A 27,889-nucleotide genomic window follows, 5' to 3' on the forward strand; every position below is an offset into this window, starting at 1 on the left:
TGCTTTCAGGAGCTTCTCTTCTGGGAAGAGGAGAATGTATCTCCATGTAATGGAGAAAAGTGGGGAATTGTCCTTGGTGATTGATAGAAGTTTCTATTAGCCTTGACTGTGGCTACACTGTAAATATACTCTGCTCCCTAACAGAAGCCAGTGGCACCAGTCCCCTCCAGCAGCTTCATTCCTTGCTGAGTGGCCTTCAGAGAGAATGAGGACTGATGGTTCCTCAGATGTGCCCCTGCTGGCATTCACCTGTCACCCACGCTTTTAAAATTTGTACAGGAAGTTACTAGCGGATATCTGAAAGTCTGGAGTGAATCTACTAACACTACGGCAACACCCTATTATGGATCACCTCCTAACAACCAGATGTATGTGGGCAGGTGCCATGACAGTCAACCTACTGCCACATACGGGCAGGTATCACAAAGTAGCATGCTTCATGGTTAGTATACAAGATTTATGCTTAAGAAACTCAGAGGCTTGTATTCTGAACCTGACATCTGCCTAGAGACAGTCCCTCCCGTTCAACGCCAAGGATAACATCTGGTATATGACATAACATGTTCTTGTTTGAAGGGAGAGGAAGATGGCAGTACCAAAGCTGATCAGAACGCTGGCCTCTCTTGTCCACTACATCTTCTCTCAGGAAACAGCCTGTTTCAGACACTTTATAGAAAGACATAAGAAACCGTCAAACAGGTAGTTGACAAAGTGTCTTTCATAAAGCAAACTTCCTCTTTAGCCCCCTGAATCCTAATCAGTGTGAAAGATATCCTGGCTGAGCATCTATAGATGAGACTGCTCATTTAAAATAAAAACCAATGGTAATAAAACCTGCTAAGCAATTAGTTCAGACTGGATCTGATAATGGAAAAACGTAAGCCACTCTAATGAACTTATTATATTTTATACGGTATTTGCATTTAAAATGCTTCAATGCTTTATCTAATGAAGATTATAATACTTTGTGTTTTATACTATTTAGAGTAGAACTAGCTGAACTGTAAAGCAGTAATGGTGATTGATCAGCCTGAAAAATTAAAGTTAGACTCAGAAGTAATAAGTATTCTGTTCTAGCAACAGCCAAGTATTAAAAAAAAATATTCATCAGGGATCACATTTTCTTAAATAACGGATGTCAGTCCAACCCTGCATGTGCTATTAGCCAGGTGTTAATTTGTGGATCAGTAGATGTTTGCTCACATGCTATAATAATCAGTTCTATTCACGCTTGCGTGACACTTGTCACTAGGAATCTCAAAACACTTTGCAAACATTAATTAAGTCCCTGTATACCCTCCATGGTGGATAGGAGCTCCATTCTACAGAAGCAAAGGGAGCTGAAGCGGGAAACTTGGAGCATAGGTGGGGCACAGTTGGAAAGGGAATTCAGATTTGTCCCCCTGCTCCAGCTCACAGACAATATTAGTTTATACTGGCCTCAAGGCAGAGCTTATGATACATAGATTTATGCTACCAAACAGCTGCAGGGCTACTCTGTTTATCCTTGTTAGCATAGCATTCCTGCCTCTACCTCGTACTTGGGCACGGTGTGCATTTTATGAAAGCTGGGGGCCCTGCCCTCTGATAAGAGATTCCCAACAACACACCATATTGTGGCAGTGCTCTGGGCTCTACAGAGGTCCTGTAAGTGGGACAGGACACCGTCTATTCCCAGGGGGTAGGCTCTTACACCTTCCTCCTACCTCCACTGGTACACCATTGTAACAATTACTTGATAGTACTAAGGAGAACTATCAATGCTGGGGTACTTCCCAAGCAATACGAGACAGGAAAATGTATTCTAAATACCACCACAACAAAAAGACTCCAGCCTCCTACAGCAGTTGAATCAGAACAAAGATACCTCTCTGTGTTCGCCTCTGGAATAGGCAACAGCATGCAAAGTGCTAGACAGCACTTTTTCTAAAATACGACCACCAGGAAAGTGACATTAAATGAGCTCCAAGATGTATGGTCCTCCTTTAAATGATGCATACAAAACACATGCAGTAGTGTGACGAGAATAATGGCTCCAGTCCTCCCTCTTCACATCACTGCGAGCTTCCGGAATGGTTCTGCTCAGGTCAGCAGACTCCAAAATTGAAACAAAACCAACACAATTCTGGTCACAGTATACATCAACCAGCAAAAAATCCTGATCACTTTATTGTCTTCAGTTTTGTTTTCCATCTGTGTTTTACTTGCCTTCTTCAAAAGAGAGTTATAATGCTAAGACTGCTCCTAAGCTCAGCAGGGGAGTACAATATATAGTTAAACGTATGTTAATTTGGATTTTTAGTTTCTTTGTGATATTGAAAAATATCAAGACTACTTTTATGATGCATGAAATAATTCAATTTTAGTAAATTTTTAGATCAAGCCACACTAAGAATTAGGAGTAGAAAATGGGAGATCAATTAAAAATGTACAAAGCAGCTTTTAAAAATAACTTTCTAATCAACTGGTCCCATCTTTAAAATGTGCTAAAACCAAAAATGTCTCCTCCATAGAACATGTTGTGCACCTAAAGTTGTTTTTATTTCCAAGGAGAGCATTATCTGCAATTAGTAAACTGTATGGATAATTTTTAGATTACACAGGCTTTCAAAATCTTAGATGTAAACGACCTCAAAATTGAGCACCCTGTTTTTCCATATAGATGGAATAACAGACATGGAGTTTCCAACTAATCTTTTCCACTCAGATTTCAATTTGCTTCCAAGATCTGAAAAGCCAAAACCCCCACCTCTGCTGTTCCAAGTATAAATGAGGCTGCAGCCCTGGGAAGAAAGGTAGCATTGCTTTGTGGAGGGCCACAGTGACCTCCAATAGTTACATCCTGACTTTCTTAGCATTTCAGCCAACAGGAATGTAAAAATAATTTTAAATTTTAAATATTCCAATATAGCTTGCTAATTTCAACAACTTTATGACATTAATACAAAAATCTGTTGGTTTTATCTACCATCATGGAGCTAAACTATGTGAGAGAAGATCAGAACATCTCCCTCCAAGAATCAAACTTGTGTGGTTGTTTGGAAGACCAACAATGTGCAAATAATTTAAGAAAGAAGTGACACAAGGAGTCATAGCTTTAAACCTCTTAGGGCTTTTTTTCTGCTTGATGTTTGTAGCAAATCCCAAATGGTGGCAGCTGACCCATCATTACAGTGACTTCTAAACTTTCGTTAGTGTTTTAGGACAAGCCTTTCCCAGTGGCTTGTTCCTCACCTCTGTACCTCCTTGTTCTTCCACATGAAGGCAGACTGATCCTTTGGCACACGCTCAATGCAATTCACCAGTTCTTCCATGAGAAGTCTGAAAAGACATCATATTACATTTGTATCACAGCCTTTCACACAGGAGATAACTTTGTCCCAAATGTTCCCAAAATATCACAAAACTGTAACACTATTGGGCATTTTTAAAGAGGGGTTCTTCCCACAGAGGCATTGCAGCAATTACTGCTCACCAGTACTACCCGTTTCTCCACAAAGTGTTTCAAGCTCAAGCTAGTGCAATTCTGTCTGCGTGGCTGTGACAGCAGAGGATCTGCCCCACTAGCTTATGGGTCATTTGGAAAATGGTAAGACAAGAGGAACTCCTGCCATGCAAGATGATTTCTTTGTTACTGACTGCTTGTCATATAGAATGAGACAAAATACACAGAGAAAACTCATTAGCTGATGCCTGTTTATCACTTAGAGAAGCCAAGCACCTTGTAGGAGTGAACTCTCCTCATCTACAAATGCACAATACAGCATTTGAGACAGAAAAATATGTCAGGCATTAAAAACTGGCACTGCAGATTTCACTGCCCAAAACTAAACAGCAATTGTAACTGTATGTGTGCTTCCCCTTGAAGGTAAAAGTCACAAACGTAACTGCAGAAGAATGGCATCTGAAACTACTTGGGGTGGGGAGAACTGCACCAGTATACTCACCAACAAGACTCTGCTTGTTATCTTCAACTATGGGCCAGCAATACCCCAGAGGTCTACTACTAGTTCATATTTATACAATTCCTTTCACCTACAAGGGCCTTCAGTTTCTGTTTGTTTTCACACAATGGGAGAATAACTCTGGCATGGGAAGTTTGCACAGGACCTTTAATAGACAAAGATTCCTCCCCTGAAGTGCTTACAGAGTAGTCCAGATACCAAAAAATCTGGTTTCTAATTATTAAACATGGCAGCTGTTCTGCATGAGATGCACACAGCACAAGTCCAGTTAGACTTCATCAAGGGACCAAACCTGCAGTCTCTGGTACTGACCTATCCAATAAACAGACAACTTTGTAAAATAAGACTGCCAAATTTGATGAATTTGATGACAAATTATTAAGGTGACTGCGTTGTCAGGTCTTACATTTTCTACTTCAGTTTCATATTTCTGTTGTTTTTCTTAGTGCTTCTCTTTGGGGTTCAGAGCTTATGTATCTCAACTGTCATTTAAGATAAAGACAGTTTAAATTCCCTCCCATGGCATGCACGAAAATGTGATTATATGAATTTCAAATGCTGAGAAACAAGGCAATAATCTTAAACCTGTTTATGGTTGAAAAGATTGGTGATTCCTTTTTTGTTTAAGGGGAGCAGAAAGAAGCAGGAGAGATCTTTGATTCATGGTTTTTGAAGGTTTGAAGTTGGCTATATGGTAATTGCTGCTCAAGGTGTCTCAGTCCACTCAAGATCTACTATACCATATCTACTGCCTGGAATCAACATGAAGCACCTGCTGTAAATCTCAAAGACAGATGGTTCCAGAGGTTGGGAAGCATTGAGTTAAAAGATTTGCAGCACTAAGGACTTGGCTGTAGTTCAGCTACTGCCTAAGAGCCTCTTCGGAACATTAGACACTCCTCTACCCATATTGTCCTTTACACCTTTTCCATAGCAGTGATGAAAGAGGAGTATAGAATATTGAGGGGCTTTTTACCTGCCAATTTGAACAGTGGGTTCAGTGGCATATACTGTTCCAGTGAATCTTGTGTACTCCGTGATATAGGGCAATGCCATCATGCAGTGATAGTTTGAGATCAAGATTACATCTACGGTGGAGAGGTCAAGCAGCTCAGTCTGAAAACAGAGGAGATAAGCAACACATAACCCTTTCATGCAGTTGAAGCAATGGCAGAAGAACAAATTTTTCTTTTTAAAAAAAAAACTTTATATTGCAGGAATGTAATCAGTTTACAAAAAAAAAAGGGGGGGGGGGAACATCTCATACATGGCAAAGATTAATGTTTCCTTTAAATTAACATGATTTATTTTAAAAGCCCCCTAAAAATACTCCCTTCTCAAATCTCAAAAGGAAACCATGTCCTGTGTTTGTCTTTCATGTAATGAAATGGCTGCTGTTGAGAGGCATGATGATTACACTTTTGTCAAATAACTGATCTGTGCACTTCCTTAAGGAGGAACACTGTGCAGACACCAAAACTTCTGCAGTAGCGATTTAGCAGGGTGTCTCATATTTTTACATGGCACATAGTACTGTACCCCAGGAGAGTGAGAGAGGTGAATGTAGATTGTATTTATTCATATGCTTAAAATAATTCTCATATTTTCCCAAACTAACTGCTGGACATCTTTACCATTCACATTTTCTACAGCAAGAGATTAAGCTCATTCACAGGATACAACAAAACAAACGGGTGGGTCCAATTTGTTTTGATGTGACAGTTAAGACAGCAGTTCAGACAGTGAAAGAAGATTTCACACAATGTTAAAGGAATTTTAATTAGAAATATTTACTGGTAATGCTATAACACAAATGGTGTCAAGTCAGAAATTTACAAGATATATGACCTCTACTCAGTTATTATAGAGCAGCTAATGGAATTCAACACTCATCAAGCACATATTATCTGATTACAAGGCTTGGTCCAGCAATTTGAATAAAAAAGGCAAGAAAGTAGGTCACTTGGCTTTCCAGAGGGCTGACACAGTGCTCTGGTGACAAGCTGCTTAACTCATAGCTAAGCGTTCATGGTTTCAATCCATGATCACAGCTAATGTTGAGGCATGATCTCCAAGCTGAGTACAGCAGGTGAAACATCATCCTCAGATTCATGACAGGGCACCCTTTTATCTTACTAAGCTTGCCAGGCAGACATACACTCACTACGTGGTATCAAAGCACCTGCTGACACCTGCTTCTGTCAAGCTGGCCCTTCATGTCCTGGTTTTCAGCGGGGTCCAGACCATAAGAAGGACATGAACCTGTTGGAGCCAGTCCAGAAGAAGCGTCAAAGATGATCAGAGGCTGGAGCGCCTCTCCTGTGAGGACAGGCTGAGAGAGTTGGGGTTGTTCGGCCTGGAGAAGGCTCCATGGAGACCTTAGAGCACCTGCCAGTGCCGAAAGGGGCCAACAAGAAAGCTGGGGAGGGGCTTTGGGCATGGGCAGGTGGCGATGGGACACGGGGGAATGGCTTTACATGAGAGAGGGGAGATGGAGATGAGAGATGAGGAAGAAATTCTTCCCTGTGAGGGCAGCGAGGCGCTGGGCCAGGCTGCCCAGAGCAGCTGTGGGTGCCCCATCCCTGGCAGTGCTCAAGGCCAGGCTGGACGGGGCTGGGGGCAGCCTGCGCTGGGGGGAAGGGTCCCTGCCCGTGGCGGGGGGTTGGAACTGGATGGTCTTTAAGGTCCCTTCCAACCCAAACCGTTCTGCGAGTCTGTGATAAAGAATCAAATGGAGGGAGTCTCAGCCCTGAGCTGAATCCCAGCCAAGGGAGCCATCAGGAGGATGCAGACTACCACTTTCCAAGTTTAAGCACCCCCACGTCTCAGCATCCTAGCAGCAGTTACTAATAGGATGAAAAGGGTGTCAAAACCAACACAAAGTAAAATCTTCCCTGGGACTTGCGGCAATCTCACTGAAAGTGCCTATAAACTGAAGAGATTTAAAAATGTTTCTTGAATGTGAAGTGAGAGAGACCAGAAGGTTGCCAAGCAAAGAGAGGGCTGCACCCTGCACTCTGACATGTGGAAGTGTACTCTGCTGCCGAGACAGCCTCTTACCACCTTGTGGCTTCTGGATTACATTCAAAACTTGGCTTTCTTTGGCAATGGTGTTCCTGGAAGTGATACTATGATTCTCAAACTAACTGCTTTTGCAAACTATTTTCTTTAAAAGAGCCGTGAAAGGAGACAAAGAAAAAGACAAAGCCTCTTTCACTCCTTATAAGCTCCTTATACCGTGCTGCCAAACACCAGCAATGTCTCTGCTCTGCTGCTGCATTCAGCTGACCATGACATCTGAATCCTCCTCCAGACAGGGGAGGCCGTGAAGCTAGAGATGCGAGCTGCGTATGACTAGCAGATGTGTTCCTAGTGCTTGCAGAGAAGACTTGGCACCTGTTGGGAACTTTGGGAACAGAAGCGTTTGAGAGGCCATTTGCAAAGTCCCTACAATGATGACATGTGCAGCTGGTTGCTGTCTTCTAGTTGTAACATGGACTGCTGGAAAATAGAGTTACATTCAGTGACAACACTGGTATAATGAAGCAGCAACTCCCCATCAGTCATATTTAGAGCTACACATGTGGGTATTTTCCAGCCCAACAAAGTAACCCTGGGTATTTTCCAGCCCTGAAGCACCCTAAACCACAGCAGATTATCATTCTTGTGCATGCCCTCAATTCCAAAGGGAATCCAGAATGTGAACTCCATCTTTGCAAAGATCTGGGCCATAATGGTACTTTCTAGGCATACAGATGCTTCCCACATCCCTCCCTTCCACAGGGCAGTAACCAGAAGGCAAACAAGAACGCAGAATTATTAGGCTGAGGTTCTTGAGGGGCAGGGGAAGCAGTCCGAGTGGATTATATCCATTCCAGTTGGAGAATACTAGCAATTGCACATATATCTGTTGATATCACTTGCCAAAACCAGTACCAGCGCTGCCAACTTGCTTTGAAGACTCAAGATGACAAGAGTAAAAAGCTGCAAGAGGTGAGTTTCATGGAATCAACAGACAAGTGCTATTGCCAGAATCCCAGCAAGCTGACAACAACCTTCCAGGAGTATTTTGTACTTCTGTCAACAAGTTCAGACAGAAAGGAAAAAAAAAAAAAAATCACTGCCCAAAAGCAATTGTCTCTGTCTTTGAAAGACAGAGAAAGCATCCCAACATGAAATGAAAGAACTGATGTTATCACAGTCTGAACACAGCTGAGGAAAGAGGACACTATTCCCAGACTACTCCCCATCATTCACCCCCACCACTCTCTCCTCAGCTTCGTACTTCAGATCTCCTACATACACCGTTAATCTGATCAGTCAGGTAAACCCAGTTAATTCAAACATTTTCAATAGTCTTGCTTTCTTCTTCTTTAACACCCAGGTACTCTTGAAAAAAACAGCTTGAGAAGCAGCCACTTGCAGTTATGTCAGTGGACATAAAGGTACAATTCTTCCTTCAAAGAGGCAGTGATGAATAGCTAAGAAGGCAGCAAAACTTTTTAACCTAAACTTGCTGCCGGCAGAACAGCACATCTAACTGCAACCCAGCAGAATCAAACAGTGGCTTAACCACACGGTCGGCTCCCCAGGGGAGCTCCACTAAGCAGGTCATGCATCTGTGGTTAGAGACAAGCAGCTTTCCTTGCCTTCATTCACTGCTCTTATCTAGATCAGCACATGTATCCTGTCATAACTGAGTCCAGCTCAGTCATATTGTCTTTGGAAGGCCCATAAAAAGGGACAGTTAAGTCTTACTCTTCTGTGAGATAATGATCTGCTCAAGGGAGATCTTCTAACTCTCCCAAAACCATTGTTGAAAAGGGCTGCTTCCATCCTTTTTCCAGTGTCATAGATACTAGAGGCACCTTGGCATCACAGAGGTTTTAGTATTATTTACCAAGTACTAATAAATTAGTATGAAACTGACAGTAATTTAGCGAGTTTCTCCCACATGACTGAATGGAGTCAGATTTTTCAGTAAGGCTTTCAACAGACTCACCTCTGGTAAACAGAACTCAGGCACAGAGTCTACAAACACATGACCAGAGCACTCCTTTAGTTCCTGTAAGAAAAGCACATCAACAGAGAAGACACAAAAATACACTGCAATATTACTCCAATGCAGCAGATCATGCACCTGCAAACCCCTTCCTTTATCACAGGTAATTTCCAGACCATGACTACATTATGTTTATCCCCCTTCTAGATACAAACTGCTGTAAGCAGATCTGCTGAAATTGCTTTCATGCAAGATGATGCTGCCTGGTACTTCAAGGGATCAGATCCTTGTTTGGAGGAATGGAGACAGCACTCTGGTAGGTATGGAAAGAGTAAACACTGCCTGGTTTTGCTGGGGCCATGAAGGAGGTGCTGTCCTATGAAGATGCATTTTCTCTGCTCTTCCAACTGCAGATGCATTGGCTGGGAAATCTGTATCAATGCAAGCTGACTATGTCTATCAGAATTAGAAGTAAAGTATTAACTGAGAAGTGGGTCATGAAGACCAGTCTTCTTGAAACTGCTGCTCTCCTGTCCTGGAAGGTGTGCACAGCAACTTTACAGGGCCCTGGCTATCTTACAAGTTTGGAATTCAGTTTTGGTTCTCAGTAACGTCAAACCTTTTCTGTCTTATTAGGAGCAGAATACAATGTTTAGCCCGTCTCATTTTAGCCCCTGAAACCTCTTTTGGGGATCCAAACTTTATGTGGCACTTTTTGTTAGATTTCTCTCTACTGGATCTCCAGTCCTCTATTTTCTTCCTCCTTTTTCAAGGTTGACATCAGAAATCTTTGTGACATGAGAAGTCACTTTCTTTGGGATTATGTATGGAACAAAAATATTCCCAACTACTCCCAACACCTCACAGGCTACCTATCACACACTCTGCCTTCTCTCGTGAACGCTTCTCTTGCTTGTCCCAAAGCGAGTGGTCTCAGCCAGCCTCAGACTGACAGAATTAAAGATTGAATCCAATTCTTAATAATTACAGTGCACCTGCCAACTAATAACGAATGAGCAATTACATCTAGTGGCAGAAGTCTCCTAACCTCATCTCAAGAGAGTTCAAAATGATTAAAACTAGATCGCAGAAAATTTCAATGCCTCTCCAGGACTTAAGTTTTATAACTGTCATCCAGAGAGTGCTATAACAGGAATGTCCACCTGACATGATAAAACATCCCCCTTTGACTCCTTCCCTTGCCTTTTTCCAGCATGGGTCAAAGAATTTACCATTCCAAGCAGTTACAATGGTCAAGGTGAAGGTAAGAGATGCTGCCTCTGAATTTTTAACACGATTGCCATTGATGCTGTGTGAGATTGAAAATTTCTACTGAGCACACACTGCAGCAGCACCACAGAAATGTAAATACACCACATATAAAAATATACTGACAGCCTATCTATTCTTTGGACAGAACAGAGCCCAAAGCTCTGAGACCAAGGCCGGGATTCAGGAGAAACAAGTTCCAGGGGATTCAAACTGAGCAATTCCGTTCCTGTCACTGAGCCTCTGTACCTCTGTGACTGCCAGTTAACATGTGCTTTGAATAGAGCTGTTACTATTTTATGAACAGAAATGCTGCCTGTACAGGGTTTTTTTGTCTCCAATGAGAAGAAAAATCAGGTCTTCAATCTATGATCTTCAGCTCCCTTGTCTGTAAAAATCAGATCAATCCATTTTGTCCACCTCAAAGCCCCCTACAAAAGCAACTATTATTACTGTTTTCCTTTAATGTTCACATAGTCAGAGAACAGTCTGTTAAAACAGTATTTTCTCTACTGATACCTATCGCTGCACACATTTGAAACATACCTGCCTATTTTACTAACATCTGACATATTTTTGTGTTCATTGTTCCCCTATGGCAGATCAAGCTGGATGCTGCAGTGCCTAGTTTTGGTTGAAGCCCCAGATAAATTTTGCCTACAAAACTAATGTAATGAAAAGACGGGAAAAAAAGAAAAATTCTGTGTCTCTCATGTAGCTGAGTAAGTCCTGTGTCTTAGAATTAGCAGGGAGGATATTATCTCCAGCCTCCTATGTCCAGTAGCAGAACACATGTTGATTTCAGAGGGCAAAGACAAGCTTTTCCTCTTTAAGAGACCTCCCACGGGCAAACCATTCACTTTCTCATAGTTCTCCTGCCTAAAAAAGGGTATGATACCAACTTCATTTATAAGCATGCTATGAAGCTTTAGTGTCAAAAAAGTGAGACTGCTGAATAAAAGGCACTCTAAGAAGGCAAAGCACTATTATTTATGGAGCTCCATGAAATAAGAAAATATTCATACTGATAATTTCTGCATTTTAAGAGGATTTTTTAAAAAGCTAGGCTACCTCTGAAGATTGAAAGCCTTAGAGTTGCTATTAGCATTTCGTTTCAAAATGTTCTGCTCTACAAGGACACCATGGCTGGTAAAGGTACACACAGAAACCTTTGCGATGAGTCAGCATGGAAGTATTGTTCCTGCAGTGCAAGCTCCTAACCTGTCAGGTAGCCTTCTGCATGGCAAGAACATTCCAGCCATCAGTACAGTACCTTGTCCAGAAATGTGCTTCCATCTTTCAAAACCCAACCAGGAAGTTTGGACAGCCTGGGGCTGCAGAAAGAGAGAAAAAAAATATTGCAATATTAATTATATCATTATCAGTTGCTAAGCATAGACCTCCTATTTGGTATCACAAAGGAAGAGAATGCCATTTCTGTCTCAGGAAACTAACAATCTCAATAAAACAGTTTCACTGTGTTTAAGTGTTCACTGAAATGACTTTTACAAATCATGATTATGACACTTGTAAGTAAAAGGAAGAAGAGGACGATGCATGCAGGGAGTTTGATTTTAGTCATTTATGGTGAGAATTTAAAAAAGGCTCAGTGCTGCTTGCATCACCCTGTGGTAAAACTGGCTCTATAAACAGAAGAAGTTAGGGCAGCAACAAACTATGCTTAAAACAATAGAAAAGCACCATAAAACTGCTCTGGGACAGAAGAAGAAAGACAAATATTCCCATTAGCAATGGCAGGGAAAGACCGATGCTCTGGACTAAGTCATTTATAGATACAGGTTGCGATTTTATATCCACATAAACCATGGTTTCATGCTTAGGTCTCACCCTGAAGACCCACACCAACAGCTGTACAATGCATTTACCTGTATTGGCAGGACAAAGGTGCAAGGAGGTTTGGCTGTGAACTGCATGTTTTAAGCTGGCAGGTCTGGTACCAGTCAGCAATGGCAGGGCCTCTTTTTAACTGTTTCAAATGCTAATAAAGAAACTTCAAGGTGGATATTGTAACCCTGAGTTTACAGTAGTAATTGCTGCAGCATTTCTCGCTACCACAACTGAGAGACTTATTCATACTTCACAGTGACATTTTATTTCTGTGTGAGCCTACAGCTTAGCTCTAAAACTGTCTGCACAGATTCAAGCTATCTACAGAACTTAAAAAAAAAAAAAAAAAGTTGAGGAAACAAGAGAATTGAACCCACCTGGAACCAAGCCCTGCAACAACCTCAGATTTTGAGACAGAACTTGAGAACTTGGTTGCAATGAAATCTGCAAATGTTGTACACTAAGCTCTACAGACAGGCATGCTCATATGCTGTAAGGGCTTTCAAATTGAAGATTGTGAAAATAGGAAGTGATTCAAGGGCTCAGAAGAATGCTGTGTTCAGACCAATGTCAATATAAAAGAACAAATCCTAACTGGCACTCCAGAAAGTCACAAGGAAAGAAAAAGGGGAAATCAAAGACTCAAGGAGTGAAGACAGAAGGTAAGAGGTGAGAGCAGAAGGATGTCATCGAGATGCTATGCCAGAGAAATGCAACCCCCTTTCAAAGATAAAAGAGTAAGTCTGAAGAAGTCTGATGATAGAAGAGATGAGGTGGCTACATGTACTCCCCACTGACACATTCAAAACACAATTTAAGAGCAGTATTTTGGAGACTGAGGGGGCTGAGTAGAAGTGGTGCAGTGAGACTAAAAGAGCTATGGAAAAAGCAAGGACAAATCACTCTGATACGCAACAACTTTGACAGATAAGAAAGGAGAGGACAGAAACCTTGGTTGGAAAGGACAGCTGGATGTCTGTAGTCCAGTGTTGCAGAGCCAGCACTAGACCACGTAGGCCACGGCTTTGTACAGCTGTGTCTTGCAAATCCCTGGAGCATGAGATTCTAGAGCCTCTCTAGGGATGGGTGAAACTGGTAAGAAAAGCTTCATCACTGGGAGGCTAATGTCCAACCTGAGCCTCCCACACAATGTGTGGCTGCTAGCCCCTTATACTGCCTGTCACTGTCGAGAAGAGTTTGGCTCTGTTGCCTTTGTAACTTCCTTTCAAGCTGATGTAGGTGGCTGTTATCTCCCCATTTAATTCCTCCTCTCTGCCAGACTTAACAAGCCCAGCTCCCTCAACCTCCTGCTGTAGTCATGGGCTCCAGACCCTGACCATCTTGGAGCCCCCTGAACACTCTCTCCAGTTTCTCAACTGGTAATCCAAACCCAGATGTGTTTGTGGTTTCACCAGCACAAGGCAGAGCAGAATAAACTTTCCTTGACATGCTTGCCCTACTCCCCCTAATTTAGGCTAGTACGTGGTTTGCTTTATTCATGATGAAAGACCACTATCAACTTATACTAAACCTGGCATCCACTGAAGAGTATACATGTTGTCAACAGAGGTAAAAGTAGTGGATATGTCACGTGGGGGCGGTGAAGGTGGAATAAGTAACATGGGACAGAAAGGACTCTTTACCTTGAAGCCAAGAAGTAACACAGCTCCTGCCGACATAGTTTTCACATTGTAATAGAGTGATTGATTAATCCAAAATAGCTAGAACTGTCCCATAAATAATGTCAGCAAGTATGTCATGGCTAGACAGGAAAGGTTAAGAGCTTCCCATATGTTCACTTTACCATTTTGCATTTGACTTTGGTACAGGGGAGAAAATTCCAGTTGACAAACCTCCTTTAAAGTATATGAACTGGCAAAAAGTGTTTGGAAACGGCAAGTACTTTGCAAATGCTCCATGGGCTGGTGAGAACAAGGACTGCCATTTCCAGGACAAGGTGGAATCCAAATACCTTTTGACTGGTTTTTTTTTGAAGAGCAAAGAACTCTAAAAAATGTAGAGTCCCTTTAATGACACAAACACTACAGCAGTTTCCTCTCTTATAGATTAAAGCCCAGGTTCTCAAAATGTTTGTTCAAGGAGGGTCCCATGCCAGGTACAATACTGTATTTAGCTGCATAGCAAAGATCCTCTGTAATATCATACCTTTATGCTCCACAGAGGCAAAAATCGAGGCACCTTTGCAGACCACCTACTGAGACTTGCAGAACCCAAGTGGTTCATGGATGATACTTTGGGGACCTCTGGTTTAAAAACTGCAGAGAGAAGCATAGCTCCTCTCTGGTTAAGACTTCACATGGGTCTGTCTCAGCCCAGCTGCAAGGAGCAGCACATCTGGTTCCAAGAGGACATACAGCTGGTAATAACCTAAGATCTGACAGACCTATGTTCACATTTTCGTGCTGCTACATACTTCACGCAAGCCTCAGGCAGTCAGTCCTTGTAGTCTCTCGCCTGGAAAACTATGATAATGTCAGCTCTCTTATCACCTGGCCACGTTATGTTAATAATACACATTTGAATTTCAGAGGTATTTTAGACATTGTAGTAATGGTACAACTATGAATACTATAGCAAGATAAAGACTTTTAGTAGCAGCCACATTCCTCCTCAAGTTTCTAACTCATTTCCACTGCTCCTTGCAGGACATGTGTTTTGTAGAGAACTGAAGAGATCAATTACTTGCTCAAGTCCATGTGCTTAGAACAATCCTTGCTGTAAGGGGTGTTCGATCCCCTTATGACAAGATTGATTGGATTTAAATCCAACTGTTTGCTCCGATTCCACTGGGCCATCAGGGGTCAAATCTGACATCCTTTCTTATTGAGTTTGAGTCATTTCAGTGAAGGCATTCTGGAGGTACTTGGGGAATTCCAGGTTGTGACCTGCAATTTGGCTGTTCATTCCTAGGGTCTGCTATCAGCGCACAAAGCTGGCATATCCCTGGGGAGCTCTGACGCCTGCAGTTCTAAAGAACCTCTTAAGCCTTTGTTCAATCACCTAATTTTGCTACTTGCTCCTCTCTCAATTTCTTTTTTCTTCAGGTGGGGGTAGGGAGAAGTGGGAGAAAGCAAATGCAAGGCAATTCTGTCTGTACCTGGATTTCCCAAAATTTCTGGATCCCTTCAAAATCTACTCTTGCCCCTAAATGTTGCAGTTAGCAATCGCATTAGGGAATGGGACAAAAATTAACTAATCACACTGATCTGTCTTAAGGCATGTGTTTCTTAACCTACAGCAGATCTTGAACTCCATGCTCTGGCAGAACAATGCATATTGTCTATTCTTTTCCTCTCCAAAAATAACAAATCATAGGAAGTGCTGGACAAACTGCTTTAACCTCATTAGGTCACTTAGGAAACTCCTTTTCCCAATCATATTCTCCTACTCTCAGTCAAGCATCCCTTGAACCCAGAACGTTCCTCACTTGTTTCCTCGTGGATCAAAGGTTACTAAACGCCTTTTGTGAAAACTCCTGCTGCTTCCCATCACCAAGAGTTACTCATCCCATCTTTCCAGCTGCTTATTTTTGTAATTTATTCCATTTATGCAAGATCTAACTCACGCTAACTGAATATGCAAATTAATCTAAAAATCTGGGAAAAAGTGACTTTGTAGGTAGAATCATAGAAGCAGGAGCCTTGATTGCAGGTTTCTCTTCTGGGTTCTACTTTTGTTTCACTGCTGTTCCATTTCTGTGCCCAGCTGCACTGCCCTTTTATTTATTTAATTTTTAAAAGGGAACAATTATGCCTTCAAGTCAACTAACAAGGACTGTTAAGTGCTATTTTTCTTTGCATTAGTCCCTGCTCTGAAGAAAATCCTGAGAAGAGGGTGGTTAAGCAGTACTTGCTGGGCTCCACACACTCCATCTCAGTTACCCATTTATCTCATCTTGCATGAAGAAGCCAGAAAGATGACAGATATGTGACCTCACTTGTGCTGAGCAGTTGCAGCAATACTTTACTGAAGCTTAGAATAAATTATCTAGAAAAACCAATCAATAAATCCATAAAATGTCTTCCGTCTACTGAGCCAAAGGACGTTATTTTGATAAAGAGAATTTTTAAGTGAACAAAGTCTATTTATGATATCAGATGATGCTGTTCATTTGTACTCATCCCCTCCCTCCTTCCAATACACCATTTCACTCAGAGCACTCCAACTGCAACCCAAGAAGACACAGACTAAGTGCTTACAGGCCACAGAACATACCTCTGAACCAGTGGCAACGGAAGGAAGTTGAGAGTAGATGTCATATCCAGTCCGCAGTCCAACATGATGGTGGTGGATTTGAACTTGAGTACATTGCATGGTAAGGTTGGATGTCCTGACAGGCAGTACTGAAAGAAGAACACAAGGATGAGTTACTCACAACCCTTACCACCAGAGTGACTCCCCAGCCCTGAAAAATGCCCTATTTCTCCTTAATTTTAAACATGTAGTTTTAAACAGAAAACCTAATTTCCCATGAATCTGGTCCTCACAGCTGTGTGTGTTCATTGAGATTTCCCCATGACAGGGTATTAAGGGACAGATTTTTTTCATACAAATTTTTCTGATCACAAGGGTTGAGAGGATGGCATAGCTCCTCTCTCCAATTTAGGACACATGTAGAATCTCTTCTTTCTAGCAACCACTTATTTTCACAAAAATCCCAGAACATCAGTTTCTTCAAAACTCAGTCCTACTGGCAAAACTTGGCCAAAATCAGCTAGCAAATTTGAAAGCTACTTGGGTGGAAAGCGAGGGAGAGAATCCCTGCAGGAATACAAATTTTATTTCCTTAAGAAATCTGCCTAAACAACCAAAAAAGGTGCTGCCCACACCATTGTGGCTGCTTGGCACAAATCAGCAGAGGAAGCTGTCCATGTGCATGGCAGCAGCTCTGGGGCATGCTCTCACCTGCTTTTTGTCTTGCTAAATGCAAACAGGAAACACCATGGAATGGACAACCATACCTGAATGGAAGGGTTTGTGTACCAAGAAATCTCAAATGCTATGCAAGTTTAATGAGCCAGTAAGCAGGTTATGTACAGGGGCACTTCAGCATCATTGAGATGCAGTCACCTCTTGTATGGAGAGTGGTAAAGTTTAACAAGGCAAGGGCACAACTGAAGCTCTGAATAAGAAGAGAACTGAATAAAAATGCCAGCTTTAAAATGCAGGATTAGAAACCTAAATGTCTGAATAGAGCATGGCCACTGGCTGCTGCATGAGGGCTTCTCTTCTTTGAGGAGGGATTTGATGGTTCTTCAGGGATTGCAAGAATAGAAGACTTTGCATCTCCAATACAAGTTTTTGCATCTCTGAAGTCTGGGCATCTGGCAGCACAGCAATGCTCAGGTGGTCAAACTTTAGCTTTTAAATTCAAGTCTTGGTCAATTAAGATGAAAAATATCAATTGCTTGGCCAGGCATCGCACTAAAAACAGACGCAGTCATTTTCTAAGTCATTTATACCTTATGCTTGCTTACTATACTTCACTCTATCAAGTGGAAAGAAGGTAGATTAATAATTTCATTTTCTACCTCTGCTCACTATATGTGAGCACAGGACTGTAACTGTCTGGACAACTCCCAAGGAGTCTATTTACATACATTCATCAAAAAACTGTTTTAAATTATATTTAAATATTAAAAAGCTACTAAGTCTCAAATATTAAATTAAAAATATCACAAATACTTTTGTTTTAAATTCAAAAACCCTTAATTATTAAGCAACATTACATTTTGCCAGCTGTTAGCAAAGTAAAAAAAAAAACAACCTGAAAAGCCAAGCTGGTGAAGAAGTGAGTATATGAGAAAAGAATTGTTTTATTCAGAAATGTAAAATACACATATGAAATTAAGTTCTCACCAGACCAGAAATTTGACAACTGAAGCTATAAATCCAAGTAAATAGAAAGAAATGAAGGAAAAAGTAAGTTCTGAACTATTTTTGTAGCTTTTAAACTATTGGTAATTAAAAAAAGGCAATGAAATATCACCCCTTTCATCAGCAAAACACTTTCTTGCTTTTTAAAAAATCATGAATAGGATCAGGACCCTGACATCTATGAGCTAACTGGAAAATCTTTTTTTCTTTTTTAAAAGCATCTAAAATAATCTATATCTGTGGCTGTCACACTGTGGTAAACAGATTCCTGGGAGTCAATGGATGCTTTCTACCAGATTCAAGTAAAGTGACACACACCACAAAAAAGGCAATTCATATACACTATATAGCTATTTGCACAGGTGACATTTCTAGGCCTGTAGCTCTGTTAGGATTTTACATTAGGACTCCAAGAATCTGAGTGCCTGCACTATATACATCTCTATACACACCATAAATGTGGTAATTTCCATCCACGTTACACTTGTTCCTGTTTAAAACAAATCCAAAGGTCCCAGTCCCTAATATTCCTGACCGGACTAAACTGTAGGACCTTTTCGCTCAGAGGTTTGTTTCCTTCCATCTTTATTCCCTTATGTAAGGTGGGTGCAGCTAACACACTAGGTGCTTGATCACCTAACTAAAAATAGTCATGTGAAAAAGTCACAAAACATAGAAAACATGTAAATATGCCCACCTCAGCTCACAATTTTCTTGACAGGCTTTGTAAATTGGATGAAAGTTTGACAGAGTGGGGCACAAAGAGATCAAGATGAAGATCCAGATGCTAAGGCCCTCACAGAGGCAGGTTCTCAGCAGACATCTGGTTCACACTGAGCGCTCACCAGCTTGGAGTGTCTCTGGTGATCTCATGGATGGCAATGTGACAAAGAGATGATGTCTCATGCTAGCAGCTCCAAAACATTCAGAATTTTGCAGGTTAAAGCCAGTGCTTTGAATTCCCACTGAAGCCAACAAATACTGCAGTGCATTCTTCCAGTATTAATATCACATGCTAGCTTAAAATCTAGGGGGAAATGAGCAACTGGATTTGCCTGGATCAAAGCCCATTTGGATTTGTGGGAGTCTGAAATTTTCACTAGATTCTGAATCAGGTCTAGAGTCTGTTACCTCTACCTTGCTATTCCAAATTCAACCCAAAGAGATGAGAAAAGAGGATAAACCAGTATCCAGCTCCTCCCCCCACAAGCCCGCATCTCCAGACAAAGATAAGATGGAGGATCCTGACCCCCAAGTCCCCAAATTTACACACAGGTCTAAAAACCATATTGCAACACAAACTTCAGATGGCTGGTATTCTACTCCTACCCACCCCCAACTCCTTCCCTCTCTCTACCCCTATGCAAGACTCCAGACATAAAACTACATTTCCGCTGTGGTCTTTTTCTCAAGTTTGCTTTTCCCCCCTACATTGTATCAGCCTCTACAATCACATCCAGAAGTGCTTAGCTTTGCACAGTTTGTCCCACTGGTCGTATTCATCCAGGCACACAGACTTAATCGCATACGTAAGATTATGCAGGATCAAGTTCTTCGGCCACCTGCCTACTGAATTAATTTCACACGGTTACAACACAGATAGTGATTTACTGGAAGTCTCAAAAGAAGCCCAGAAACGAAGGTTTCCCAAGATGAACTGCTCAGTCTCAAAACTGAGACAATCCTACATTTAACCGCAGCGTAGTTTCAGGTTAAACAAATCAAACGTTATGCTCAGGTATTTTGAAGCCTTCTTTGGTTTTCACCTCCAGACAAAGAACTGCAGCACATTACGTGAAACAGAAATTCTTCCTGGAAAATAAAGTAGTGGCTGAATCCAAGGTCTGTGGGAAACCTGCACAGTTGAAAAGGGAGATCTAGAAAGGAGACCAATAATATGGGGTAACACATTTTGTGGTAAACTTTCCCTTTAGAAGACTGTAGTATCGGAACCCAAAATATTTCTCAGAAGTATAGCACACCCTTAGGAAAGCTGATCTTATTAGTAATTACTTGTATTAACATCATACTGCCGATGGAACATGATTTTATTAGGAACCACGTGGATTTCTTGATACACCTAGAGCAACCCAGTAGAAGCCACAGGCGCAGTGGGGTAGCTCCACAGCTGCTCCGCGGAGGGACTCGCGTTTAACAGTAGGAAGGGGCAGAGAAACACCCCCTCCTCCTCAGTCCCACAGACGTTTCACCCGACCCACACGCGGGCGGCCCCTACACCGCCGGCGGGGGAGCACGGCGGCTGAGGGCTGGAAGAAAGCCGCCTGCCCAGGCCTGTGTCCCTTCCCACAGGCCGGTGCCCAGCCCTCACCCGCCGCGGCCTCCCCCGGCCCCGGCCCCCCACCCGGCAGCTGCCCGCCGGCCGCTTAACGGTCGCTCGAGCGCCCGGCGGCTGCTAGGAGCACCGCGCTGGGCCCGCCCCCGCGGCGCCCCCAAGGCCGCCCCCACCCTCAGCGCCTCAGTTTCCCCTCACGCCCGGCGGCCCTGAGGAGAGCCCGGGAGCCAGCCCCCCTCACCCCCGGGGCAGGTCGGAGCCCGCCCCCCTCCCCCGCCTTCGCGACGCCCCCAGCCCGACACACTCACCAGCTTCATGCTTAGCTCGGCTCTATTTACTGGGATATCCCTCTCCCCCCCTTCCTGCTCGGCCCTCAACCCTCCCAGGGCTTCATGGGACTTGCAGTCCCACCACCACCCCGCCCGGGATGACGCCATGGCGGGGTCCTCCCCTCCCTCCCGAGGCCTGCCGGGAGTTGTAGTCCGTCCTGCGCTGCGCCCCGCGCGCCATTGGCGTGCTGTGCCGCCCAGGGCATGCTGGGAGTTGTAGTCCCAGCGCGGCGGGTCTCCCCGTCACCCTGGGGAGGGGGAACTACAAGTCCCAGGGTCTCACAGCGGCAGCAGGTGGGAGCTTGGATGTTGATATCAACATGGCGCTTGTCAGACAGACAAAGACAGTCAGTCTGGTGTGATTGAGCCAAAAAAAAAAAAAAAAAAAAAAAAAAAAAGGGAGAGAGCGAGGAGGAGGGAGCGGCTGAAGAGCCAGACGGGGAGGGGGGCCCTTGTCCTCGGGGGGCTGGGGAGGGGGTCTCGGCGGCCGAGGGATTTCCTCCCCCCCCTATTGTTCTCGTCCCTCTGCGCCCCCGTTAATCTCCCCTCACGCTGGGGCGGGGGGCGGGCGGGGGGACCCCCCCACTCCTGCCGTTACATGGTGAGGTGGAGGCGCCGTCAGCACCCAGAGGTGAGTGTTGCTTGGGGGGGGTGGGGGGGAGGAGGGCGAGAGCGGCGCTTGTGAGGGGAGGGCGCGGGTGGGCGAGTGGGTGGGCTGGAGGGAGGGGGAGCGGGTAGGGGGTCCCCCCTCAGCCGGCGCCGCGGCTGCCTGCGGGGGAGTTGCGCCGCGCCGGAGAGCGGGTTCCCTTGCAGCGCGGGATGTGCGTGAGGGGGGCGGCCGGGGCGGGGGGCGGCCGGGGGCGGGCAGGGGCAGCCCCTCAGCCCGGGCGGCCGCTCGCCGGGCAGAGTTTGAGCCGCGGCTCTGGGTGGCTTCGCGTATTCTCGGCGCCCCCGGAGCGGAGGAGGAGGAAGGTGTCCCCGGGAGGCTGCTGCGGGGGTCTGCGGGAGGGCAGGGCAACCTCTGGGTTTTAAAGAAGAGCCCTCCGTCCTTGTTCCTGTCGTTTATTTATTTATTCTTATTTTTTTCCACCCCTCTCTCCCGCGTGGGGGGGGGGCGGTGATACGGACTCGCGGTGGCAGAGTCCCCTCAGCCTGGGTGGGTGCTTGCTTGGTTGTTTTTTTTTAATTATTATTATTTGCTCCCCCGCCCCCCGTGATGTTTCGGTTCTGTTCGCCGCTGAGTTTGGGGCTGGGCTGGTGCGAGCCCCGGCGCGGCTGCGGAGGGCGGCGGTGGCCCCCGCGCCCTGTCCTCAGGACCCCGGGGGGCTGCCCCGGCCCGGCGGGACCTTGGCGGGGGAAGGTGGAGGGAGGCTCTGACTGCGGGGATGGAGCCCGGTGCGCCGTGAGGATCGCGCCCGGCAGCGAGCCCCCTCGCCGGGGCTCTGCCGGGGAGCTCCCCCCTGGCTTTAGGGGGAGGGGAGGGGGGCTGAGGGGCCGCTGTGGGTGTCCGGGGGCGCCTTTCTAGGGGAGCTGCGGTGCGTTGTGCCTATGGAAGTGGGGGGCACGGGGGGCCACGGGTGCCCCGAACCCCGCTGGGTCCCGGGGCCGGGAGGCTGCGCAGCGAGGAGGGCGAGATCTGTTGCAGCTCCCGGGGCTCAGAGGGCGGGTGCTCGGGGTGGCAGAGGCGTCAATACGAGGAGGGTCTCGTTGCTGGAGAGTTTTAAGGTGGGAACGGGTGGGGGAGGAGGAGGACCCGGAGGGAAGTCGTTTCCAAAATGTGCGAGGAGAGCTTGGGTGGGGTGTCATACGCGTGTTTGTTTTGTACTTCTTGAGGAGGGGAGGGGGTGTAAATTGCTTTTGTAGCCGTGCCTGGGATTTTTTTGGGGGAAGAACAGTGTCTTGGACCCCAGGACTGGGGGAAGTGGTAGGGAATGCCGCTGGACTGTTTAGCTCTGGTTCGGTGTTAAAACGAGAGGCGAGTGTTTTTAGGTGCAGAATACACACGAGAGACAGACCGAGCCGAGTACTTCAACCTCAGTTTTGTCTGATGGGTTGGTGGTGGGTTTGTTGGGTTTTTTTTTTAGTTCTAATAGTGTTTCTTGGTATGTTTGCAGAGCACTTTTTCGGAAGGCATTTTTTTCATTGCGATAGGTCTGTAGTAGCCTCGGTCGTATGTGCTGGTTTTCCCAGTCCCTTCGTGTTAGGGACAAAAAAAAAAAAAAAAGCTGCTTTTTTTTGGGGGTGGGGAGGGAAGAAGGAAGAGGAAATGAGGACTGTAAGCATGTTTGCTGTTTGGAGTCGGGTATATCTCAAATTTGTTCTCCTGCTCGAGTAACACTGGGAGTACAGATAAGTGGCTTTTAAGTACAAAATGTACATGAACGAAAGCTGGAAAGATTTCAACTTTGTAGGGAGGAAAGCGTTAAATTGATGGCCAGGGCACGCGTTTGAGAGCACTGTCGGAGCAGATCTGATAGACGCTAGCTACGTGCCTCTGCTTCAAACTAATGGGGATGGAGGAAAAAAAGAAACTGGTGGAAAAACCCCTACAATTTGCATGAATGATACCATGTAAAATACATCGTATCGAAGAGGGGAATTGTGTTCCGCAGACGATTCGTGGGCTGGCAAAACCCTGAAGTGCCTGCTTGCGTCCCGTGATATGACTAGCTCATTTCTGCAGGGCTCATCAGGTACAGACTCAGCTTCCTTCCTGGGATGGTGCAGCTGGCATTTGATTTCCTCCATGGATGGGAGAGGAGGAGTCCTGTGCAGTTTTTTTCCCCGAGATGATTGCATTTTCTTTGGCCTTGCTGTACCCTGCCTCATTAGTAGGAACTGCATCTATATTTATTTACCATTATACCACGTCCCTTGGGATGTGGGGTGTAGTTTGGAGTAGGTATATATAGATTTATCACTCTTAACATTTTTTTTTTCTCCCATCATGCTAGGACCAAATCTGTCAACAGTAGAGAACAAACTTAATTTATTTCTGTGTTCTGCATCTCCCTTTTTGCCATTTCTCTTCCAAATTGCTAAGAAAACATCGCTGAGATGGGGTGGGGGAGGGAAGTAGGGGAGAAGTGAGAAGGGGATGGAATATGTTATCTGTGCAGGGATGCATTTGTTATCTGCATGTTCTGGGAGCACCGGGCTCTGATGAAGAGCAGGGTTTGATGTTGCATCTGAAAACTGGGGTTTGGGAATGCTCATTTCCCTTACGTGAAGATTTCTTCTCTAGCCTCACAGCAGCCACAACTTTTCCTGTATGGTTGACAGAATTGTCTGACGAGCCTGGGCATGAGACTAGGAACAAGGAACTTACGCTTTACTCAGCTATGTCTGTTCTTCCTCCTATCCTTCCTTTAGCACCAGTGCAAGCACCAGAACAGGCATCAGCATTTTTACTCCTGTGTCATCCAACTGTTCAGAGCAGGTCTAGACGACATTGTGGTATGCAGACTGCCAGCTGTGTTATAGGAATGCTACCATAGGTGAAACTGCAGGATTTTTAAAGAGTGGTAAGGAAATCTCGAAGAAAATCCTGTGTGGATGAGGCCTGCTTATCTCTATAAGTACTTTACTGAGTGGGCTTGAGCAATTCTTTAATATTTGTTGACCTTTCTAGAAAATGTGTGTGTCTCCAGCATTGTGATTCTGACAATTCCACAGAATTAGTAATCTGTGTCTGCTGCAGAAAGCTTACTTCTAAGGCAGTTTTTGTGGGGGTCTTAGTGGTCTCTTTCAAAAGGATATTAAAAGTTCATGGCTGTCTGGTGTTTTGAAAATTAAATTATTGTGAAGTGCTCACTTTATAGTGATAATCCATAAGTTCATGAAAGTGTTGGGTATGTTTTTCATCAGTAACTGGAGCTGGGAAGACAGTGGAGTTCTGACATTTCACTTTTTAAACTAATATTATTTTAAATAAAATTAATTTTTAATAAGCGTGCATTTCAATAATTGTTCTGTCATTAACTTTTGAGACTGATCTTTTTTTGCTGTATGTCAGTGGGGCAGTGGTGAAATTTGGGTCTTTAGGGTATGATGTTTGGGCTGGTAGTTGGAAGAATTAATGAGACTGAAACATGAGAAGGGAAGAACACTACTGTCCCTTTCATAAAGGCGTGTCAGAAGATGTCTGGTTGTATATATTAGAAAATAAAACCAGTTTGCATGAAGTGACAGCACATTTTTATCAAAAGAAAGCAACTTGGGCTTTACAGTGATTTCTGTGCAGAGCTTTTAGGGACACTACAGAATTACATATCACAGTGTTGGGACCTGTGGCAAATATTTTTCATCTTCTGCAAAGTTTAGGATTTGAAATGAAACACTTGAAGGAGTGCTGTCAGCTTAAGAAGTCTACTGCAAAAAAACCTGTGCCTTTGTTTCTCCTATTGAAAACTTTATGCAGCTTTGACACTTCTTCTAAAGCCACTGAAGTCGATTTCACTTTATACTTATTTTAATGGAGCGGGCATTGGATTCTGCATACACGTCCTCATGGGGTTGGATGTTAATTATACCTATGATGATAATATTATCTTGCGGGTTATCAATGAAGTGAGACCAATGTCATGATTATAGTGGTATTTTTGGAGATAATGAGAAGAATTTGAATTTTTTGGGGTCTAACTCGTATCCCTAAAGCTGGTCTTATATGTAAGATTAGTAGTAAAATGTATTTTAGCATTCTGATATTCCTCTTGTTCTGATATTGACTAAAGCTCCCTCCTGACATGTATAAAATTAGGATGGCTGGGTAGCAAGGTATACTGAGAATTCATATTTGAACACTCAGTCATGCAAACGGATTGTATGTTAGCTGTGAATGCAATTTCCAGTGTTAAAGCTAAAGATAAGTGTTTTGACAAATGCTTTTAATTTGGGGAACAATGCAAGCAAGAATAACAGGATATGAAAAGAAAGTGTTATTTTTCATTTTGCAGGTGGCAAACCAAGGTGTAGAGGGATTAACTTGCCCAGGTTCCTACATGGAGTCTGCGGCAGAACTAGTAATCGGCCTGTGATCTCAAGGGTTTGTCAGGGCTTTAATCAGTTTTCCTTCCTCCCCTCGTTAATTGGCTAACTTCCATATTTTGAAAATAACATCTAGAGATTATTTTTCTTTCCCCCAGTTTCAAACTTTATAGCCTGACATTTTTTCATTTTCAGTCAAGCCTTGAAAACACAAGGTTGGAAAGCTTCCTCTGAACAGCACCTCCCTGACACATGATACTATCTTGAAGCAGCCTCTGACAAGTGAACCCTCTCATTGAAATCATGTGAGGAATTTTATTACTCAACTCTGAAGATCTTCTGGGGGAAAGGAGGTTGCAAACTATTAACTATGTGGTCTTCATTGCAAGTTGGCACATAAAATGTTCTTATGCATTGAGGCAGTCATGTGGTCCACAGCAAGAAGTAGAGAATCGGCTTTGTAGTCGCTGGCCAACTGAAAATTTCATCTTGTAACTGTGAGAAACACATTTATTTTTGTGTTGTGCCTGCTAAAAAGAGATATATTCACATGAAATCTGGTCTTTCTTTAAATGTGGTATTGTTTGATTTCCTTCCCCTCTCCTCCCACTCAACCGGGTGCTTATACAGGGTTAGCCTGTGACCATAAAAGCATGTGGAGAAGCTTTTATGATAGATAACCTTAAAAAGCATATTGTATTTGGATGCTTCTATTCTTTGCTGTTGCAGTCAGGTTTACCAAAAGCTCGTTGATCACGCAGGCTTCCTGCATAATACGCTGCTGAGCAAAGTGCTCGTTTCACAGTTATGAAACTGCTGCTATGACAATTACTGCATCGTAAAGCCTAACCTAATCAGAAGTGATCGATTTATGGCTGTAACTTGTGTGGCGTGCTAGTGGAGTACGGCTCTGATGTTTCACGTTTGATTCATTATGTCTGAGGCACTGTCCTTCTCCTTTACTATTCTATGATAAAATAATACTTTGTACCTTCATTTGTAAATCTTTTAAGTGCTTACCAGAGGTATCAGTGTTTTACAGGTAGAGAAACTGAGGCATAAGGGCCAAGTGACTCACTTAAGGTCACGTACTGACTCAGTGGCAATTGAACACAGCTGTGTCTATTCCCCATCTATTGCACTTTTACATCTGTGATATATTAATATATATTAACCATATAAGGAATTTACTGGCTGGTCATTTAATGTGCTCAATAAAATACCTAAGTCAATGAGATTTTTTTTACAGTGATGGGAGGATTTCCTGTGTTCCATTGACTTCTGTGGTTTGACACTCGTCATCCTTATTTATTCAGTTAATTTTGTTGCTTTTAAATCCATTAGAACACAACACCCCCCATCAAGCCGAAAGCACTATGGGGTAAACTTTTTCACAAGACTGTAAGGAATGCCACTTTTTCTTGTATAGCTTTTCTTCTGCTTCGTTTAATAGGAGTTTTTCAGTGTTGGACTTCAGATCTATCTCAGGAATGCACATGCATGTTTCTTACTTGTTTTGATTCAGCACTGTGTTAATGTAGACACCAAAAGGTTGAACAATTACTGTTTCGATGCGCTTTTTAAAGGATTAAAATAATTATAACTGGTTATTCTACCCGTCTGGGTGCAGATTTCCTTTTCCCAGTCCTTAATCAAAGCTGCATGAGGAGTCTGAAGTTAAAGACTGCTCTTAAAACTGGGAAGTGCTGTATGCAGTGCTTCTGACAAAGTGTATTCTGCTTTATCTTTCCAGTGCAGCCAACCAGAAGGTATGGAGGGTCAGTTAACTCTTTCTCCTACAGACTTCCTCAATGAATGTTTACTTCATCATTTCATGTTGTTTTCAGTGCAATTGCTAGCCTGAAGCTTCTTACTGAGCATAGCCCTTCATCAGGTTGTATGTATGTGTACGCCTAAATGACTTCTGTAATATGACTTAACAAAGACCTAACTTGCATATGCCCATGGTATGCTGGCAAGTGCTGCTTCCAGTCACTATTTGCCCAAGGGTGGAGCATTGTTTCCAGATCTAGTGAAAGAGAGTTCCTTGCAGCCTGAGGAAACAAATTTTATTATTTACCTTATGCATAGAGGTGGCATTCTTTTGTTCTCCATACGTATGTCTATTTAGGCTACGTTAACTTTATATGAACCCCATTTGCTGCTGTGGTGGTAGATGAGGTCTTAACATGAAGCTAAGGAAGTAATCTACAAGCCAGGCATACAAACTATATTAATTATGTTTGGCTCTACCCTGGCTGACTGTCACTTGCCCTGAATTCCCGGCATCTGTTTTCTC

General features: G+C 43.7%; 2 protein-coding genes across 28 annotated transcripts in view; one reads left to right on the top strand and one right to left on the bottom strand.

Moving 5' to 3' along the window:
* The window catches only part of INTS9 (integrator complex subunit 9), a 72,878-nt gene extending 52,165 nt beyond the window's left edge, over positions 1-20,713 (bottom strand). Inside the window, exons 1-7 of one of the 2 annotated variants that reach the window (XM_055810446.1) lie at positions 20,584-20,635; positions 18,680-19,859; positions 16,321-16,448; positions 11,510-11,570; positions 8,968-9,030; positions 4,942-5,081; positions 3,235-3,321 (exon numbers count right to left, since the gene is read on the bottom strand). In XM_055810446.1, the coding sequence (XP_055666421.1) occupies positions 3,235-3,321; positions 4,942-5,081; positions 8,968-9,030; positions 11,510-11,570; positions 16,321-16,385 (416 nt within the window). In that variant the 5' untranslated portion in view covers positions 16,386-16,448; positions 18,680-19,859; positions 20,584-20,635. Of the gene's footprint in view, positions 1-3,234; positions 3,322-4,941; positions 5,082-8,967; positions 9,031-11,509; positions 11,571-16,320; positions 16,449-18,679; positions 19,860-20,583 lie in introns of both variants that reach the window. The other variant, XM_005236641.4, reaches the window with a different exon arrangement.
* A 260-nt stretch (positions 20,714-20,973) lies between these two features.
* HMBOX1 (homeobox containing 1) overlaps positions 20,974-27,889 on the top strand; it is a 119,852-nt gene continuing 112,936 nt past the window's right edge. For 4 of the 26 annotated variants that reach the window (XM_055809761.1, XM_055809773.1, XM_055809767.1 and 1 more), the window contains exon 1: positions 20,975-21,235. The gene's annotated coding sequence lies outside the window, so the exon portion shown is untranslated. Of the gene's footprint in view, positions 21,236-22,128; positions 22,330-22,813; positions 23,298-27,889 lie in introns of those variants that run through there. The other 22 variants (XM_055809759.1, XM_055809757.1, XM_055809772.1 and 19 more) reach the window with 15 other exon arrangements.

Source organism: Falco peregrinus, chromosome 7 (assembly GCF_023634155.1).
Source record: "Falco peregrinus isolate bFalPer1 chromosome 7, bFalPer1.pri, whole genome shotgun sequence".
Taxonomy (NCBI): domain Eukaryota; kingdom Metazoa; phylum Chordata; class Aves; order Falconiformes; family Falconidae; genus Falco; species Falco peregrinus.